Source organism: Dermacentor variabilis, chromosome 4, assembly GCF_050947875.1.
Source record: "Dermacentor variabilis isolate Ectoservices chromosome 4, ASM5094787v1, whole genome shotgun sequence".
In the NCBI taxonomy this organism is placed as follows: domain Eukaryota; kingdom Metazoa; phylum Arthropoda; class Arachnida; order Ixodida; family Ixodidae; genus Dermacentor; species Dermacentor variabilis.
Window position 1 is genome coordinate 28,627,571 of NC_134571.1, and position 18,527 is coordinate 28,646,097.

At 44.0% G+C, this 18,527-nt stretch overlaps 1 protein-coding gene across 1 annotated transcript in view; it reads left to right on the forward strand.

Moving 5' to 3' along the window:
- The first annotated feature begins 1,709 nt into the window (after nucleotides 1-1,709).
- LOC142578848 (STAGA complex 65 subunit gamma-like) overlaps nucleotides 1,710-18,527 on the forward strand; it is a 32,440-nt gene continuing 15,622 nt past the window's right edge. The window contains exons 1-6 of the mRNA XM_075688484.1: nucleotides 1,710-2,092; nucleotides 2,204-2,330; nucleotides 2,621-2,724; nucleotides 5,916-6,016; nucleotides 7,888-8,009; nucleotides 16,941-17,125. Coding sequence (XP_075544599.1) covers nucleotides 1,926-2,092; nucleotides 2,204-2,330; nucleotides 2,621-2,724; nucleotides 5,916-6,016; nucleotides 7,888-8,009; nucleotides 16,941-17,125 — 806 coding nt within the window. The 5' untranslated portion in view covers nucleotides 1,710-1,925. The remainder of the gene's footprint in view (nucleotides 2,093-2,203; nucleotides 2,331-2,620; nucleotides 2,725-5,915; nucleotides 6,017-7,887; nucleotides 8,010-16,940; nucleotides 17,126-18,527) is intronic.

Here is an 18,527-nt window from a genome sequence, read left to right on the forward strand (position 1 = left end):
TCATGGTAGGTTTTTCCTTTCCATTGCCGCCACCCATGAGATTATCTCAGCCTCTCTGACTTTCCGCTTGACGTTCTTTGTTGCCCTACAGGACTTGCTGGTAAGCTTCCTAGTTCTTTACCTCCACGATGCGGCGGAGACGAGCGCCAGCTGGAGGTATTGCAAAGAACCGGGCGCGCCACTCCGTGGCCTCCGAGATACCCACGAGCCGGCGTGCGCAAATGGCGAACGCCGCGGTCGGTCTGTGAATTGTGGAAACGCTGGAAAAGGGGTTTCCTTGAGCTTTCGCGTAACAGAATTATGTTTTCTCGTACAGCCAAATTACAATCCGAAAGATATCATTTCTGTATGTTGTGTGTATGTTGTAGTTTAAGATTTTCCCACGTATTTTAGCTTGAGAAATCTAATTAGTCTTCTAAATTTCTTGCGTTACGTGGATGGTCTGGGTATGGGTGGTTCGATGATGATGATGATGAAAAACTTTATTTATCCCTCTTTAAAGGGAAGGGGGCAATGGAATAGAGGGTGGGGGAGGAACTACTTGAAGTACCGAAGCGACGTCCGTCGGACGCCGATGCTGGTTCTGCTGCGGCATGGGTTCCTTAACGAAACTCGCGGACAACGTTGGAGGGAAAGCTACGGGCGTGTGACTGCTGCACATATGGTACGGCGCCAAGTAGCCCACAAGCGTTTGCCAGTGCTTTTGCTTGCTCGGAACAGACGCTGAATGGACACTGCTTCACGTGCGACAGTTTCGCGTTTGCCCAGTCGCGGAAGGGATAAGCCACAAAATAAGTATACTTTTAGATTCAGTGGTGTGTTTTAACTTCTTTAACTGTTGCTAATAAGGTGTTCAAGTTTTCTTTTCCTGAGCCTAAACTAAAGTGGATGAAAACTCGGGACTCCTATCAGAAGTGCTCTCACTTGTGCGCGCTTTGCCTCTGTAGCTTTCCCTTCACTGCCACGTACGATAGTCATATCGAATTTCTCTAGCAATGCCCCAGTCCTCACCTCACCTCACCTTTGTGAGAGTGAGGGCAGACGAGGTTTAGGTTGCCCTCCTGAATACTCGTGAGGGCATGATACAGAACGTGTAAGGTCGCATATAGGAGCGAGACCTAGTGAGGTTTTGACACTTGCTGAGACCTACTCGAAATTGGCTGTAAAAAAATAATAGTCTCTAAAACATGGTAGCTGTGACGTATTTTTGGCACATGCAATCGGCAAAAGCGTAGCCTTTAAGATTCTCTTCTTACTTTTTTAACTCAGAGTCAACCGTTGCCAGGGCGTGAATCTGCTGAATTCCCCCTGCAAAATTATTTAGGGGTGCTCAACTCGGACTTTCATTTATTGCAAAAATGAAAATTTAAAAATATTTTGTCAGCACGCTTTTAAAGAAAAACGAACATGGCGTCAAAAACACGTTCATGATTATTTTTTTATTATTTTTTCCCCGGCTCTGCAAACTCTGTTGGCGAATGCAGTCAGCAAAAGCATAGCCTTCGAGATTAATTTTTCTTACTCGAAGGAAGCCGTTGCTGGCATAGAGTTTATCACTATAGTGAGAAACTCTATGGTTGCTGGGGCGGGAATCTGGGCACAAAAAAAAGCACAGATTATTACCTTGATGAAAAACTATAAGAATTGAAATATAAATTAAACCAGCGTTGATTAAGCACGCAGCTATTTGGATGGTTTTGGTGCATTTGGCACCGCAGGTGCGAACACTGGTGTGTGGCGGAAGTGGCGGTCTGGTGAAACGGGTGAAACTCGGTACACTAAATACTCCGAACGCGTTGCTTTGGTTGTGCTGGTTGAGCTTATCGCGTTCTGAAGACCTCAAAGGCGGCATCTGATGATGCTTGACTCTTGCGCACAGCTGTTTGTTGTTTTTAGGCTTCACGTTTGACAGCTCGCTCTTCGCTATGGCGGCCGATGCGCAGCATAAACGATGGGGTGAGCTACCACCACTGATCACAGAAACAGAATCTGGAATTGCTGCCATTGAACGGGAGCAGATCACCAAACCCCGTCCAGTGCCAATTCAGGGAGCTGCACTATATCAGCCGGGAGCACGCAGCCTACATTACCAGTACGTGTTGTACGAGCTTGCCTTTGTATTCTGATAGCTTTGCTTCCGTTGACTTGATCCTGTAACTTTTGTCTCCTGATTTGACTCACGCTTTTCTTCTATTTCTTTCAGAGCCGAGCGGAGTGTCCAAGAGTACGGTGCCATTGACCCAATAACAGTGCACACCATCGCATTGATCCAACATGCGAAGAAAGTTCAGTCATGCATCACGAATCTTCAGCAGCAGGACAGAGACATCGTGAGTTCTGTTCTTTTTTTTTCCCCTCTACTTCTGAAGGCATTACTACATACCCCGAACTACGATACATAGTACGCGGAGCACGATCGTGCAAACAGACGGATGACAACGGGCAATTTCTGCGCGAGGTACTGAATTGAAAAAACGCTGCTCACTTTTGGTGGAAGTTCTATCTTTAACGAAAAAGGGGGAAAAAAAAGTTGCGCATTGTTTGCCAGTGCTGTGGCTAAAATTTGGTGACCATGTGTTGCGAGTGTTTTAATGCTTCTCTTTTTTCCTGCAAAACTCAGAAGCCGCTGGAAGCCGAGTACTTGCCACCTATACCAGAAGGACCTAGTATCCCAGGCCTGACAAGCCCAGGCAACAGCAATCGCCTCGAAATGAAGTCAGAGAAGTAAGTATTCCACTTTTGATGCTGACATTCAGGACATGATTTACATACAAGGTGCTTTCTTCTTTAAAACCCTTTGTTGAAAGATTTGTTCAGTGCCAGACACATTCCATAACTGTCATGCAAGGTGTTACAGGTCCCCTTTAACGTAGGTTCGTGTGACGGCGGAATCACTGATTCAGTGCATAGACAGTGTAACATGGCTCAATAGCACTACACTGTGAAAGAAGCAGCTTTCTGTGGTGCCCTTGCTCAAGGCATGACTGGTCGCTGTCAAGCCACATCATGCTTGGTTCATGGTTTGCATGGTTGATTTTGTTCAGCTTTTGAATCCACCTTTGGCAAACAGGGGGTGCAGCTTCAGCAATGCAAGCTGCACATTTGTGGCTCCATGCATATCCTACTGCTTAGCTAAGCAAAGCGGCAGGATATGCCAGTAGTGCTTTTCATGGAGTGCTGACACAGCGAATCAATAACATTTTGTATCTTACAGGGAGACCATAGAAGTCAGGGTACTCAATCGGAAACCTACACGCATACAAAAGCACTCATGTGCACCGCCGTGCACTGAGGGATGTCATGGTCTGGCCTTTCCACTCGTTGCAACGATGGCAGTGCCACATGTAAGCCAGACATTTCTTGTGTGGTAAAACACATAGAATACAGTGCGAACATCTATATAATATGAAGACTGTGATGTTAAGCATTAAGTATGGCTCACTTAGTGAGATCTGACTTATGTACAGTGATCTGCAGTAGTGTGTTGAGCATCTGTCCCTATAGTCGGATACCACTTAAAAAAACAGCAGCTGGCAACCAAGGCACAAGGACCATGCGGCATTGTGTTGCTCCCCTAGCCAATAACAGAAGCATTTTCAAAATGGTGGCGTACTTCATACCTCCGGAGCGTCTGCTGTTCTGAAGAGCCTTTTCATCGGTGGAAGCGATGAAGTGTGCAACAGATATGGACAAAGTGTGTGGAGTCTGAGCATTTCACTCTTCAAAAGTCCACGGTACATTTCATTTCACTGCTAAGTCCATTTTACTCATAAAACTTCAATGCCAACTGAAGTAAAACTTGACAGTAAATAGTTGCAGCAAAGCATGTGTTTTATTTCAATTCAATAAAGAATTAAGCTTTCACCGTTCCACTGTAATAGATGAGTGAAAACGTATACAAATACACAGTTATTATTTTTGTGGAAGTACGAACTATTTGCAGCCTCGCGGAGGAACAGTGGCTGGCGGTTATGAGGGCTTGGGCGGGGCTTCACCACAGACTTGAAACCGGACTGTGAGAGTGCTCTAGAGTGCCTCAGGCCGACCAGTCTAATGTACCATACGTTTAATTTTCTCATAGATAAACAAGTTGACTTAGTCCCCATTACTTTGCCTTGTCGGCAAGGGGATGATAAAGAGTTTGTCCTAAATGCATTTTGTAATGCAGTACATGTTACTACCAGTTCTTGGACAGTGCTCAGTGATTAAAACACGATCCTCTGAGTGCATGGCTGCTTGTACCTCTTAGGCCAACTCTGGCTGCTGGGGTCACCGAGCTGATGTGTCGTGGTATACGATAAAAGCGAGAGCCTTTGTTATGCATTGTGACTGCATTGGATCCCACAGAAATCACCCAGTGTTCACTAGTGGCACAAAAAAGCAGCCAAAGCCACGCTGTATGAGTATCATGTGTCATTTGCTGAACACTTTACATAATTCGTATGCTGCACTGATATCTGTGTTGCCTTTTTCACTCTAACGGTGCATGCACTTGGTAGGCCACATTTTAGCTGACATGCCTGGCTAGTGACCTTTACATTTTCAGGTTGTACACTCCTTTTATTGAGTTCTCTTGTATGACATATCATTGCAAATTTGTATTCGGTGGAGTGTTAAACGCAAGTTCGATGCCACCTTATATTTACTATATATATAATATTTATAATAATAGATATAATATATATTAATATATTTATTTAATTATATATTTAATATATATAATATATGTTAAGTAGTTGGCATCAAGTTCAAATCCCAGAAATTTTTGTTGAGCTGTGATGCTTTTTTTCTGGCGCATGCATTGTACCCTTTGTCTATCCCTGTTTTTCGCACTTCCCTTGCAGTATGTTGCCCAACAGGGCTGAATTTCCACCCTTTTTGGTTGCTCAGTGGTTATGGTGTTGGGCTGCTGAGCACGAGATCGCGGGATCGAATCCCGGCCACGGCGGCCGCATCTCTATGGGGGTGAAATGCGAAAACACTCGTGTACTTAGATTTAGGTGCACATTAAAGAACCCCAGGTGGTCAAAATTTCCAGAGTCCTCCACTACGGCGTGCCTCATAATCAGAAAGTGGTTTTGCCTTTTGCCACGTAAAACCCTTTTTTTTTTTCACCCTTTTCAAGTGTATTTCTTTCTGAGAAACCAGTATGGGTTTCCTTCTTAGCTTTGTGCTTCAGTGGGGGGGATAACAATTTTCCTTTTCACAAACTTTCCTCCATGTTGCAGGTTTCCACAGAACTGATTTCCTATATTCAGTAGCCCATTGCTTCAAGTTGTCTATTAATCCGCCCTCGCTCTGCAATGTGCTAGCCTCCTAGTTAGCTCAGATGTTAGAGCGACTGCCCCCGTAAGGTGTTGGTCCTGGGTTCGAATCCTAGACCAGGATGAATTTTTCTCCAACTGTAAACCTTCCTGTATGAAAAACCCATCACGGCTTCTATTGTAGCTTCATGCTACAGTAGGATAGATGACTATTTTTCCTTTTAATCTCTGCGTAGTATTTTTTTTATCTGAAACAAAACAAAAGGAGAGTATTGATGGCCTCTGCAAATGTAATACCTCAATCCCTGCACAGAATTCTTGCTTCCATTTCGAGATATCTTTTTTTTTGCATGTTTCACTTAGCAAGCCCTCATTTCCTTTATTTGCCTGAATGTCAAGGAATCAATGATAGTGCAGAGTTGGTGATCCTCGTGCTAGCAGTGGTTCTCTCCGTAGTCTCAGTGGCATATGATGGCCACTGAGTCTACGGACATCAGCCATTTATCTGCTTCTATGACGACTCGCATTACCACGTTCCAATGGTTTAATGTGATCCCTCACATTCACCGCTCGGGTTGGGTGCCCAAATGAAATCTTGCCTTCTTTGGTTGTGTCCTCCATTGTGCCTTGCGTGCTGTTCTCTTTGTGCAGAAAATGCTCCTGGAAACCACCACCTCAGCTAGGGGATCATGCAACCCGTGTTATTCTTCGCAGAGCAGTCACTGCCATCTGCGCACAAGCTGGGTTTGACAGTAAGCTCATGCTATTTGCTTGATTTAGTGTATGCAATGCTTCCATTGTGGGGGTGTCTTGTTTCTTTCTTTCTTTCTGCAATAAATAATTAACCATGAGGGAATGATTTTTGCAAAAATAATTCACCCCTCAAAGGGTTAATGGTGGTGATGCTCTTCAAGACTGCTCCCAAGACATATCTTTGTGTATTCATGCTGGTAAAGTCTCCAAGCTTTTAGAAGGTTCCTTGAGTTATGTTATAGTTCTGACTTGTATGTTGGCAATTTTCTTTAAGAAGCTTGCAACATCACTGCGATTTTGCAGCTCTTTTCGTGTCAATTATGGCTACACAGCATTCACTGAGTGATTACTGCAAGACAGTTGACACTGTGCATACTGTTGTACTGTCTGTTGAACAATCAATATGCTTGAATGATGCCTAATTTTTGTCGTTTCTTTATTTCAAGCCTTATTCAGAATAACTTGTGCCACTTCACTAGTGGTGATTTATGGTGAATTCCATTAGAGGGGGGCCGGTCATGAGAACCACTTGCATTCCCAAGAGATTGCTCAGTCTTTACAAATTCAAGTCTGTGGGAGGATAACAAAATGCTTCATGCCATATCGCAACCTAAAAATAGCTATCCACAGGTGAGCAAACAGCTCTGCTTTGACGGAAAATATAAAATCCACCTGTATACCCTCTTATAGGAGGTCGGGGAAGTGCACAGATATGCCAGCATTGGGGGGCAATGAAGATAAAAATTGCATGTGCATGAGCATGGTGCCGCTGAACAGTTCTTAAAGAGCAAATGAGTCGGACGCCTTTTCCTGGTACCACATCTTCACATATTGTTAGGATGAAAAGAACAGCACAATCATTGTTGCTGTTTGTTGGCGAAAGAGCTCTGGTGTAGTCAAGTGCCACAAGAATTCAACAACACTTCACAAGACTTAGTGTTGTTGTTAGAGACATCATTAACAAGTTCAGTGCCTACTACACTTTCGTTAATATAAAACAAGCACTCGCTTAAGTATCAAAAAAATATAGTTCAGGGCTGATACAGCGCTCATGTTCACAATGAAGAGCAAGGCAAGAGGGTTCGATTATTTATGTGCTAAGTGATGCAAAGTGCGAGTGTGTATCTCAGGGAGATAACTTTGTGTCCAGTTTATAGCGTGCGTTGGCGATTGAATCCACAACGACTGTAGGCCAAGATGGGAAGATGGCTGCTTTTCTCTTGTGATTATACCAACAGAATGTTAATCAATTAATGCAATGCTCTGCAGAGGTATTTGAGCTAGCTTGTCTTCCCTGGCATCATTCTTATTCTCTTCAGTACTTCTTCTAGTTTCCACTGTTGCCTAATGAGATTTTGTAGAACCTAAGACTACGTTTCCACACTCTCATGCTAAAAAATTTGCTGTCTTTGTAAATTGCAAGTAAATTAATATGGCTATTAAGGGTCAGCTTTCTAGTTTCTGCTCGAATGACCTGTCACTAAATTGCAGCGAATTGGCATTGTACAGTCTCGCCTTGTGTGGTGGAAATTTCTGTGCATGCTGATTTATATATACACCCACACTTTTTTTTTTTTTGCTTGTGGACAAAAAAAATGGTAGTAGTAATTGGGCTCAATTTTATTGCCATTGTGGTGAGGCAGTCTATTATATTTAATAACAGGTGAAATAATGCCCACTTAAGAGTTAACTATCATGAAAACATTGGTTCGTGTTGTGTGCCAGTGAAGAGAGAAACTTTGACAGGCAGGCATAAAGGCTGTCTCTGACTTGCTGATGCAAACTAAAGGAAAATTGGGATAAAGTGTCACAGGAGACAGATAGAAATAGAGTAAATTGATGATACATATTATGTTCTCATTTTTCCCAGCTACTTGGAACTCTGTGCTGGAGGTTCTGACAGACGTCTGCAGTGACATTTATCGTCGCATCTGCTGGCAGCTACGTACAGTCGTTGACCGAGAGGCACTTACTGGTCAGACCGGCTTTATGGTAAGAATGAACTACTCGCTACAGATGCTCTCTTTAGTTTTTCCCCCTCTTTAATTCCCCCCTCCTCCTTTTTGATATCTGTATTTCAGGTTTCTGCAGTATCTCTAAATTTCTACCCAGGTCCTTCCAAGCGAAAGTCGGCATTCACCTAAAAGTAGTTATTAAGGATACCAATTTTTCATCATCTAAAGTGCTTTTTTTATAAGTAATATACATGAACATTGTAGCTCTCTGTTACATTCGTGTGGATGTGGCATTTCTTTTCCATAAAACATCCTCCACCTTTTGGATTTTCATCGAACTCAATTGCTTATTCATTGTTTCTGCTCTTTGAGCTGTAAGGTAATTTGCGCTCACCCTGCCTACTGCTAACTTCCTTAAAGGGCCCATCACCAGGTCTGGCCATTTTGAACTGACAAGCGTAGAGCATACATTGCGTGATAACAATCGTGTCTGCAAAGTATTACATCGCTCCACGCCATGGAAAGATCTGAAATTTAAATCCTAATGCCATTTCCTTCTTCACTCGCGGCCGCCACGCTCCAAGCCGGACGGTGACGTAATTGTGCCCCTGCGCCTACGTAATCGTGTCCGCAGTGTGATGTCGCTCGTGGTGACATGTGACTTCGAGAATTATTCAAGACATCTGTTATCTGTGCAGTCTGTTGCTTGAATTGACAAATTGAAGTTTAGAGAAATAACAAAATGCACAAACGAAATGTCTGCGTGTTTTTTGTTTTACTTTGCACCGAAGCAAGAGAGATGTACTTCCGCTTCGTCTGCTTGTTCCCACGGTCGTGCGGTCATGTGTGCAGGTATCGAAACTAAGCCATTTCCTACCGTGTTCCAGCGCATGATCACGCTCTACGATCCACTTGTTCTGCCTCAGTATTTCTGTAGCACCGAATTATACCACTAGTCATGTTTCCTTGTGCACAGTGCGCAAAATCATGCACTACATGAACGAGATAACAGCTTGTGCGCCGCATGGTCAGCGGAAATGCGTAGCGGAAAAAAAAGAAGAACGAGCAGAAAAGAATGAAGGTGGTGCCTGTGATGCATGCGTCACGTGATCCTCGAGGTCTGGTAGGGGTGAACGCAGGGAACGAATTTCGCTTGTGAAGTCTAGACGAGGCGAGAGGAGAGAGCGTCTTGCTTGGCAGTGGAGCCCGCCTGCTGAAATCATGGGTTTGCGGCACTGAAATATGTCTATCTTGGCTATTATCTCGGCTGCATTGAAAAATTTTCGCGGCAGAACACTCCCTAGAGGGCACGTAACAACTTCCAGCGTATAACCAAAATTTGCTATGGGGCCTGGTGAGGGTCCATTAAAGCTGAGTAAAAGTGACTGCCCTGGAAATGTCATAGAGCCAGGTTTAATTCCCACACCTGGTAAATTTTTCTTTGACTAGGAAGCTTTCTTTCTGAGCAATTTGTATGTGTTTCCTATGTATCTTCATGCTACTTTCACATGGATGCTAATTGACCCTTGCATGAAACTTGCCCCATCCTGCAGGTACCTGCAGAGCTCGTGTGGTGCTTATCTGTGTTCTGTGTCATGCTTTGGATTAGCACATGCACTGCCTAATTTTGCGTGCACCTTCCCCTCATTTTTCATTAATATAGTTAATATAATTTGTCATGCATCAAAACACTCCATAATCCAAGGCAGCATTGATTGAAAGCCATTGGAGCACAGCTAATGCTGGTTGTACAGAGCAGTTTACTGTTAATGTAGACACATAAGTGCCTGATGCTAGTGAATTCCCTTGCGTTGCAAGCTTGGAAGCATCTGGCTCTGTAGCAGCATAATCGTTACTGGTGTCACTGGTAATGCACTGCATATCTTTACCGTGCATCAACACTGCTTCTGCCAGCAGTTGTATCTGTAGCCCTTCCAAAGGCAGTCCATGTGCTCACAGGCTTTCTTTAACAATGTACCATGTTGTACAGTCTCCTGAATCTTTAATAACATTGTGCAAGCATTGACTTCACAGCATGTCAGTGCTTTAAAACGGCAAGAAGTTGCAAGATTGGTGGCACAGTGAACTTCCATTAATTTGATCCTGACTAGAGGTCCCTGTTAGTGCCCCTCGATTCATAAAACTTGCTCCATCTTGTGCGTATCTGCAGGACTACTATGGAGCCTGAAATTTTTTGTTATTTCGATCATAAAATTGACCTTGGCGGTATGATTTGAAATGGACCAGTCAGCCCTAGGAAGATTTTCTTGCAACAATCAATGTCTAATTATGGTATTTATCCAGTTGTAACTTGCGGCTTATTTTCTTTTCTTTTTTTCCCAGGAAAAGTTAGTTGAAACTTGCCTGCACTGTGTAGTCGAATATGAAACAAAAACAGCCTTTGCAGCGCATATGCTTTACCGCATAATAGCAATGTACAGTGGCAAAGCTGACTTAAGGCAACTAGCTGCCATTGTGCAACTCTTGCCAAAAAGATGGGTGTTTTACAGCATTAGCTGTTATGGGCTCATTCCCATAGCCGTTTCAGTTGGCGATAGTGTCTGCCGCCGGTGTTCGTAGCAGCTATTGCCGGGAATGAGGAAAAAGAAGAACCCAGTTCGCGCCAGTATTTAACCCAGGTCCGTTGCATGGGAGTCAGCTACTCTACCACTTAGTCAAGCCAGCGCTTGCTAGCATGCAGCAGAAGAATGGCCTATAGATGCGTCCTAGCGCGCAAGGAGACATGCAATGTGACATGCATGCCGTGTAGTGTCGACACGTGCACATTTTGCATTTTGCAGTTGTATATTATTACACCACATAGAACGCCATGTAACAGATGCACTGGTAGTGGTACAAGGCAGTTAAAGAAGGTTTGAGGAAGGAAAAAAAAGTTTAAGGAGATGTATACAAGAATGCTAGAAAAAATATATATTGTGTACCTGATTAATCAAGCTGTCTAGGTGACCATGTCACCACCGTGCTTCAAGAAGAATGCCAATAAATCATGCTAATCATTAGCATCGTATTGTGCTACTTGCCTTGTGATGTGAGATGCGCTCTGCATGGCATCTATATGCGCACCCTTTGCATTGCAGTTGCATATTACACTAGGTGGCACACCATGTAGCAGTTGCATAGGTAGTGGTACAATTTGTATAGAGAAGTCTTGAGGAAGAAAAAGATTACGGAGATGTATAAATAATGATGTACTGAAAGACATGTATGGCATACCTGAATGATTCAAGCAGGCTAGGTGACTGTCACAGTCCCATTTCAAATGGAATGCGATTAAATCATTAAAACGGGTAGCTGTTGCTTGTAGCAGTTGCATGCTGCATCCAGCTGGACCTGATTAACTCAAGCAGGCTAGGTGACTATTTGTCACCACCCCGTTTCGAAGGGGATGCAAATGAACCATAAGTATCATCATCACCAACAGCAGCAACATACCGTGCCATGGGTCAAGGGATGTGACATGTGTGCCGCATAGTCTGGACGCCTGTGTTTACGCTTCAGTACACATTATGATGCCTCCTCGCAAGGTACGATTTGCGTAGAGCTATCCGCCCGGCTGCAACCAGGCAACATCGGGCTCAGCAGGCCACTGTGCAGAGGGCAACATAAGCTGCAGCACAAGCCACAACTCGCCATTCATGCCAGGCAGACATTTCTGATAGTTCTCATGAAAACAATACGAAGAGACTTCATTGCGAAGACCCTGTAGTGTGTAATGCCAAAAATGAAGCACCTATAGAGATGCTCCTCCAGTTTACGCTATGACTGTGCTGCGTGTGCCGCTCAGGCCTATGGGTATGTTTGTTGGGCATTTTTCTTGCTAAAAAGTTGTGTGCGTATTAGATTTGTACTTTGTTTAGCATCTTTAATATTATTTTACGCTAGTTTTTTTACTTTGGACACACAGAAAGTAGGCATGCATATGATTCGGGTTCGTGTTACATTCAGGCAAATAGTGCCAAATGAATCAGTGGTGTGTTTTGGTACTTTTTCTGCATCTTGTTTAGGTAATTTGACTTGCTGGATAACTTGATCAATTTCATTGGTCCTATGAGGAGCGAATCAACGGAAGTCAACTGTAGTACATACAAGTGCGTAAAGCACTTTACAGGGCAAGCGCTGTCTGCTAGACTGTTCCTTTCAGAAGGAAGCATGCCTAGCCAGTGCTATGTGCGCATTCCTGTTCACAAAGAACCGATGCAAGAACACGTGTACGACTGAAATGTGTGGTGTGCAATGTGTTTTTCATTTTTCTTTCGTATTACTGGACTGCGCATGCACCAGGAAATTAAGATTAAAATACAGTAATCCCTCGTTATAATAAAATTGCTTTACTTAAAATATTGCTTCACTTGAAATTTCTTCCGGTCCTGACCCAAACGGATGTATTTTAAGCCACATTACTCAAAGCGCATGAAGATCTTGACCCGCTTACAGCGGTAGCGAGCGGAAGGTGACCCTTCTGTGCCTGCAGTGTCAAATTAATACTGCCAACAAATTAGCCTCATGCAGGCACAGAACAGGCCACAAAAGTACCAAACCCATGACCGATGACCGCCTTGTAACGGATACCAAGCGAGTGCCGAGTGTTCCCAGCTGTTCACTGCGGAGCGCAAGGAAGCTGTTAAATTCTATGGTGCAGCGTGCCTGAACCGGGAATCTTGGTCGCACTTGCATCGCTGGTATTCTCCAGGATAGAATCCACACGAAAATAAAGTTTTCCTCCCGCTTTGCGATGCCAGGAAACCGCAGTCTCTTGAACGTCGAAAAGTGGCAGACTTGTGGGGGCAGACTTGCGCCATAGAATTCCATGGTGTGCGCTCGATGAGCAAAGCTTTACCACTCTAAAGAGCACTTCTGGCACTGAAACGTGACGAAAAGCATAAAGGAAGTGTCCCTCCGATTATAAGTGCCATGTTTGACCCGAAGAGCTACGTTAACAAATCGGGAAGACAATTTTGGGGAAACCGGTCTAGAAATTTGCTCACTGCTTGCCATAACCAGCCTGCATCGCAATAAAACACCGCCCCTAGCTTCGTTGCACTTTTGACAGTGCAAATCGACCGATAACTAACTTCCAAAAACAAGAAAAATCCAAGCGTTGCCGCCAGCGAGTCAGTCTGTCAACTTGGTGTTTCCCCGGCGATTTTTCATACTCGATTCACGCCATTTGACTTTAGACAAATGGTCTAAATGCGTGGCAGTGTCATTGAATTTTGTTCCTAGACATTTGTCAGTAGCGTGAACACCAACGCTCGAACCATAGAATCAGCACAGTGTTGTTGACAATGGTGCACCGAAAGCCTCGTTTTGCAAACTTCATGGCTGCACACCTCAGGAAAAAATTGACCAGTGATCATGCAAAGCCCCTACTGCCAAACCATTCAGTTTTCACGATCGCATTGCGTACCCACAATGAGCGGCTAATCATTTTTTGAGCACAACAAACACAACCTCAGGCTCGAGCGCTTTCCAGCACGTGGCACTTTCCAGCATGATACTTTCGTAGTCTTCCGTGACCTCTGCACCCCCCATGTAAAAGTGGCCACTGCCTTCCCCTCCTCATTTGCTCTCCAGCCTGCAAGCCATTTGGACGCCGGTCATTCCTCTCACTCACTTTCATGTCAACTCCTTGCCTCCTCGCTGTCAGTTTCAAAGTCGCTGCTTCTCCAAAGCTGCCTTCTTCTGTCCTCCCCAGCACAATCTTCGACCAATGGGTGCGCTTCCACAGTTGCTGCTTCTTTGTCTCCACAACTTTGATCACCTGTCTTCCGCTTGACGTGAATCCGACGCTAAGCCCACCATCGCAACCATCACCAGCGCGCACTGACGATGACTGGACTTGCAACAATCTGTACGAGGATGTTTATAACATTTCTGGCCAAGAGGTAGAAGGTGACTTCGAGACATTTGCGTTGGCTGATGCTGCTGCACCCGTGGTCACCACAATGACGGATGCGGAGATAATTGACACTGTTGGTGACCCCAACGACTACGAAGAGCAGGCGGACGAAGAGCCACGGGAAGTGCCAACTACGGTTCAGTTGGGGAGTACCAACGCCTGCTGCGAAATAAGGTTGAATGCATGGGCGGCAGGCAACCACGGCCTCATGCAACGCTAGGTCAAATTAGAGCAGGGGTTGCTCGCGCCCAGTAGAAACTTGAAACAGCCAAACTCACTGCCTTTTTTTGCACCCGAATAATGTTTTGCTTCACTGAATACATTGTATTTTGACTACCTCGCAGTTGTGGTGCAATTAAAGCTCGACTGCTTGAGCTTTTCTCGAGTGGTCACTTATATCGAATTACCGCTTAGAATGAATTGTTTTGCCATCCCGCTGACTTCATTATAATGAGGGGTTACTGTAAATAGTGAAGAAATTTATCAGCATGTGCAAAGTATTGTCATAATGAAAGGTTAAGCAATAATTGCAGATGCTTGTTGCTGCTTGGTGTGGCTATTTGTGGTGGTGCATGATGGGACCTCGCGGATAACAAAAGCAGTGTATGTGCACTCCAGAAGTCGTCAGCGTAGCAGATGGTGCTCGCAATGGAGACTGCTTCGTGTGCTTATCATAATATCGTCAATCTTGCCAGTTCTCACTGTTATCAGGCCTTGATATGCCGTGCGGTTGGTGCTTTCTTAACATTAATTAAAATTCGTAGCCTGTACCTGCTATTCTGTAGAAGCAGTAATGTCTTCTACATCACATAAACAGCAGTGTAAATGGAACCCCTTGTCCCTTTTTTCCTACAATCTTGTCGAAAACCTCGCTTAAATGTGTCAGCATTTGTATGGCAGTTAAGAATGTAACAACAAAAAGCCATTCATTATCTACTAACAACGAAGCTGAAGAGTGATCAGGAACAAATTTGTCATGGGTGTGGTCAGCTTCCTACTGAAAATTTTAAACCTGTTGCCAAACATTAGTAATATGTTTCATGTCACCATTAACAAAATAGTCATCTCCTCTCATGCCGGTGCATTGATGGCTGTTATTGTTGGACTGTGTGGACAAAATAGTGGATATACTAGCATGCAGTGGTGAGAGGTCACTAAGGTTCTTCCAAACTAAGGTAACTTGCTCCATTGAAATGCTGGCTTTTTATTTCTGTGAAGGAATTCAACAGGTTTGGTAGCTGTTTTATCTGTTTATTGAGAAAGAAAGAGAAAGAAATGGGTTTCACAAGAAGGGAGGCTTCAGTTTGCTGCCCTGTACTAGGGAAAGGGAATAATAGATGTGTGAAAGAGAAACAAATAAAGGGAAGACAGGGAGTTAACCAAAAAATTGTCTGATTTGTTACCCTGCATATGGAAAATGGGCAAATGGATTTAGAAAGGGAGAAAGATAAGTATCAAAATAAAAGTCGGTGCACAAAATTGAGGTGGCACACATCACCATCGCAGCGTATCTCACAGGCCCATAGACAGCAGGAAGTGAACTGGTGCTCTGGCTGCCTTTAGCACACATTTCTGTGGTCTCCACTGTCCATGTATCTTTGCTCTGACAGTGCCCAACTGTCAAACGTCTCTTAACGTGGTAGCATGCAGCATTACTGGGCAGAACAAAATGCATCTACAGAACAGAAAAACTCGCTGAACTGTTGCAGATGCAAACACTACTCACTTGTTAAAATGAATCACATTAGTACATGCACTTCCATCTGATTTGACAACTGGTGAGGCTAGTATTCTGTTCTTGAAACTTGTTGATCCATAATTGGCAACTCGTCAGCCAAAGTGTTTCGGAGCAGGGGCAACACAATATGACTTGCTTAAAAATTGATGTACACGAAAATGCAGGCCATCTCTTTGAACAGTCAGGTCAGTACATTTTCAAATGAAAAACAATATTTAAATATTCAAACACTGCTAGAATTTGCTTATTTTCAGAGTGCAGATATTAAAGGGCCCGAAACCACTTTTTAACGAAGTGTAGAAAGGCATTTGAAGTGAATACAGGCTATTTCAGAAATACTTTGCTGCAAGAAGTACTTCAATGCATTCAGCAGAAGCAGAGTTATTGGCAACCAAACACGGCCTCCGCTGTGCTCTCATTTTTTCTTCAATGCCTTGCATTGCGAAGGCTGTGGCGCAGTGAGGCGTGCCCACAACACTCCACCTTTTAAATGTCACCGTGGCATGCAGTTAAATTTCATTTTGGATGTTAACGTAGATGCCATGACTTCCGCCTTTGGTGCCTATAACGCGCTAAACATAAACCAAACGCGGTTGTCCTCAGTGAGCCGCAGTGCGCTTAGCCAGTGGACTTGTGGCAGCGCCCCACGGTGCTTGCGATATCTGCGCCATGTAGCCAAACACAGCTTGACGTCAGCTATCGGCCAATAGCAGCCGTCTAAGGGAATGACAAAAAAGTGCGTCTAGACAAAAGTGAGGACAGGGCTTTCTGTTGAAAAAAGACCATTTGAGGGAAAGGTGATTTCGCGATCCACTTGCAAACTCCACGCACTTCACACGACAGCAAAACATGGCTGAGATGTTCACAGCAGCATATGGTACCCACGGACTATGTTATTTAAGCAAGCCTGAGGGGTGATTCAGGGCTCCTTTAAAATACAGAGATGTTTCCTCTATAGGCATGTATGATGTTGGGTCCATTAAATAAGCTGAAATAACTATCCCTTGGGCATAGTTATTATGCTCATTATCAACAATTTCAAAGTATCCATGTTCACGCCTTTTGATTTTAGTGAAATGGCTGTGAAACGGAAAACACCCCTTGTGGTATCTGTGCTGGAAAAGTTCAGTTAAGGATTTTAAATTCCACTGGCTCAGAAATTCTAACTGGTGGAGCGATCGCACAAGTCGTCACTCAACCTTATACCTATTGCTCATCCGATTTCCCACTGAGATTGTTTCCCTATCTGATGCATGGGCAGTTTTTACTGTACATTAATTTGTGATGTCTATCTTCATGCAATACCACAGGATGCTATGGACCATGCCTTGCACGAGTCAGGCTTGGAAGGACTTCAGTCATTGGTGCAGTTCTTCGACGAACGCATTGTTGGCTACAATCGACACATGCTGAGGACCTGTCGCAAGTTACACCAAACCTACCATAAAGTCAAGCTACCACAAAGCTGTTCATCTGATGACACCAAAAATATCAAGTCAGTGCTGCATAGATATGCTGTTCCTACTGTAATGCGTTCAAAAGTTTAGCGAACGTAAATTTTAGATATTGGACCTTGTGTATGCATGTGTGCATGTGTGAATACAGTAGAACCTTGTTAATGTGATCCCGTTACGTACGGTTTTCCAGCGCCAACGTTCGCGATCGAGAACACACAAAAAAATGACCCAATAGAGTTACACAAATTTTTACCGGTTCATACATTACCCAGAAAACATGCTTTCTTTGGCACTAACATTCAGTACATCACCAAACTGCGATGGTATGGTACGTTTTCTGGCTGCTGGATCCCATGTAAACAAGGAAATGCACAAGGCGCATGCAATTGAGAACAGGGTGTCTCACATAACTTGAACTAAGGATTTTTAAAAAAGTGGTTAGCACCAGCTGAATGAAACCAACGGCACATGGTTTGCCACCATGGGGCAAACCATGTGCTTCATGGTTTTAGAGAATTTTACAGTGAAGCTGTTGAGGGCTACTTTCCCCACTATCATGCCTGCGTGTTCAAAAAAAATCCCGAAGATAGTGCAGTGCCAGGATGACCCGCGGCGGAAGTGGAGCAGGCGTTAAGCACTTCCCATACGTGGGCCAGTCCTAAAGATAGTGCAGTGCCGGCCCAGCCTGCAGCTGAGGTGCAGTTTGCCATTAAGGGGCCCACATACACAGCTTCGCTGGTCATCCTTTTTCACAGATTGGAAGGGCACTGAGCCAGTTTTTATATTCCGTTTAATTAGTTAATTAACTAAGATTAGATATGCAAAATTTTTTATTTTCGCTTTAGGGTCAAGTGCGTTTCGTTGCGTTGTCAAGGGGGTTCAGAAATGACCGATCCAATTTTTAATGGCAACGTACATGCTGCGTGGTGATTTATTTTGGCTAAAGAAAGCCCACGAAATTTGAAATAAAACCATGTGACTGTGCTTGTGCGCTATCGTATTGCAGCGCTCTCAACCATGTGTCGAGCCTATTGCTTATCAGAGATGAAGGCATTTCGTTTCCGTGTGCCACCGCCAAAGATGCTGATGCACTGTGAAGCTGATGTGTAGAGCCATGGCCACTCACCTCGCCATGGTCCACGTGCACGGTTGTTTTGCACGAAGTGTAGTTGAGAGCGCTGCAATAAAATAGCACATCAGTGCAGTCACGTGGTTTTATTTCATATTTCATGGACTTTCTTTAAACGCTGAAAAAAAATCGTCAGGCAGCATGTATGTTGTCACAAAAAATTGTATCGGTCATTTCTGTATCCCCTCTACACTGTATCGAAACACACTTGGCCATAAAGTGAATATTACAAATTTTGCATAATTCATCTTAATTAATTAAATAATTAAGTGGGATATAAAAAATACTCTAAGGAGCACCACATGATGGCA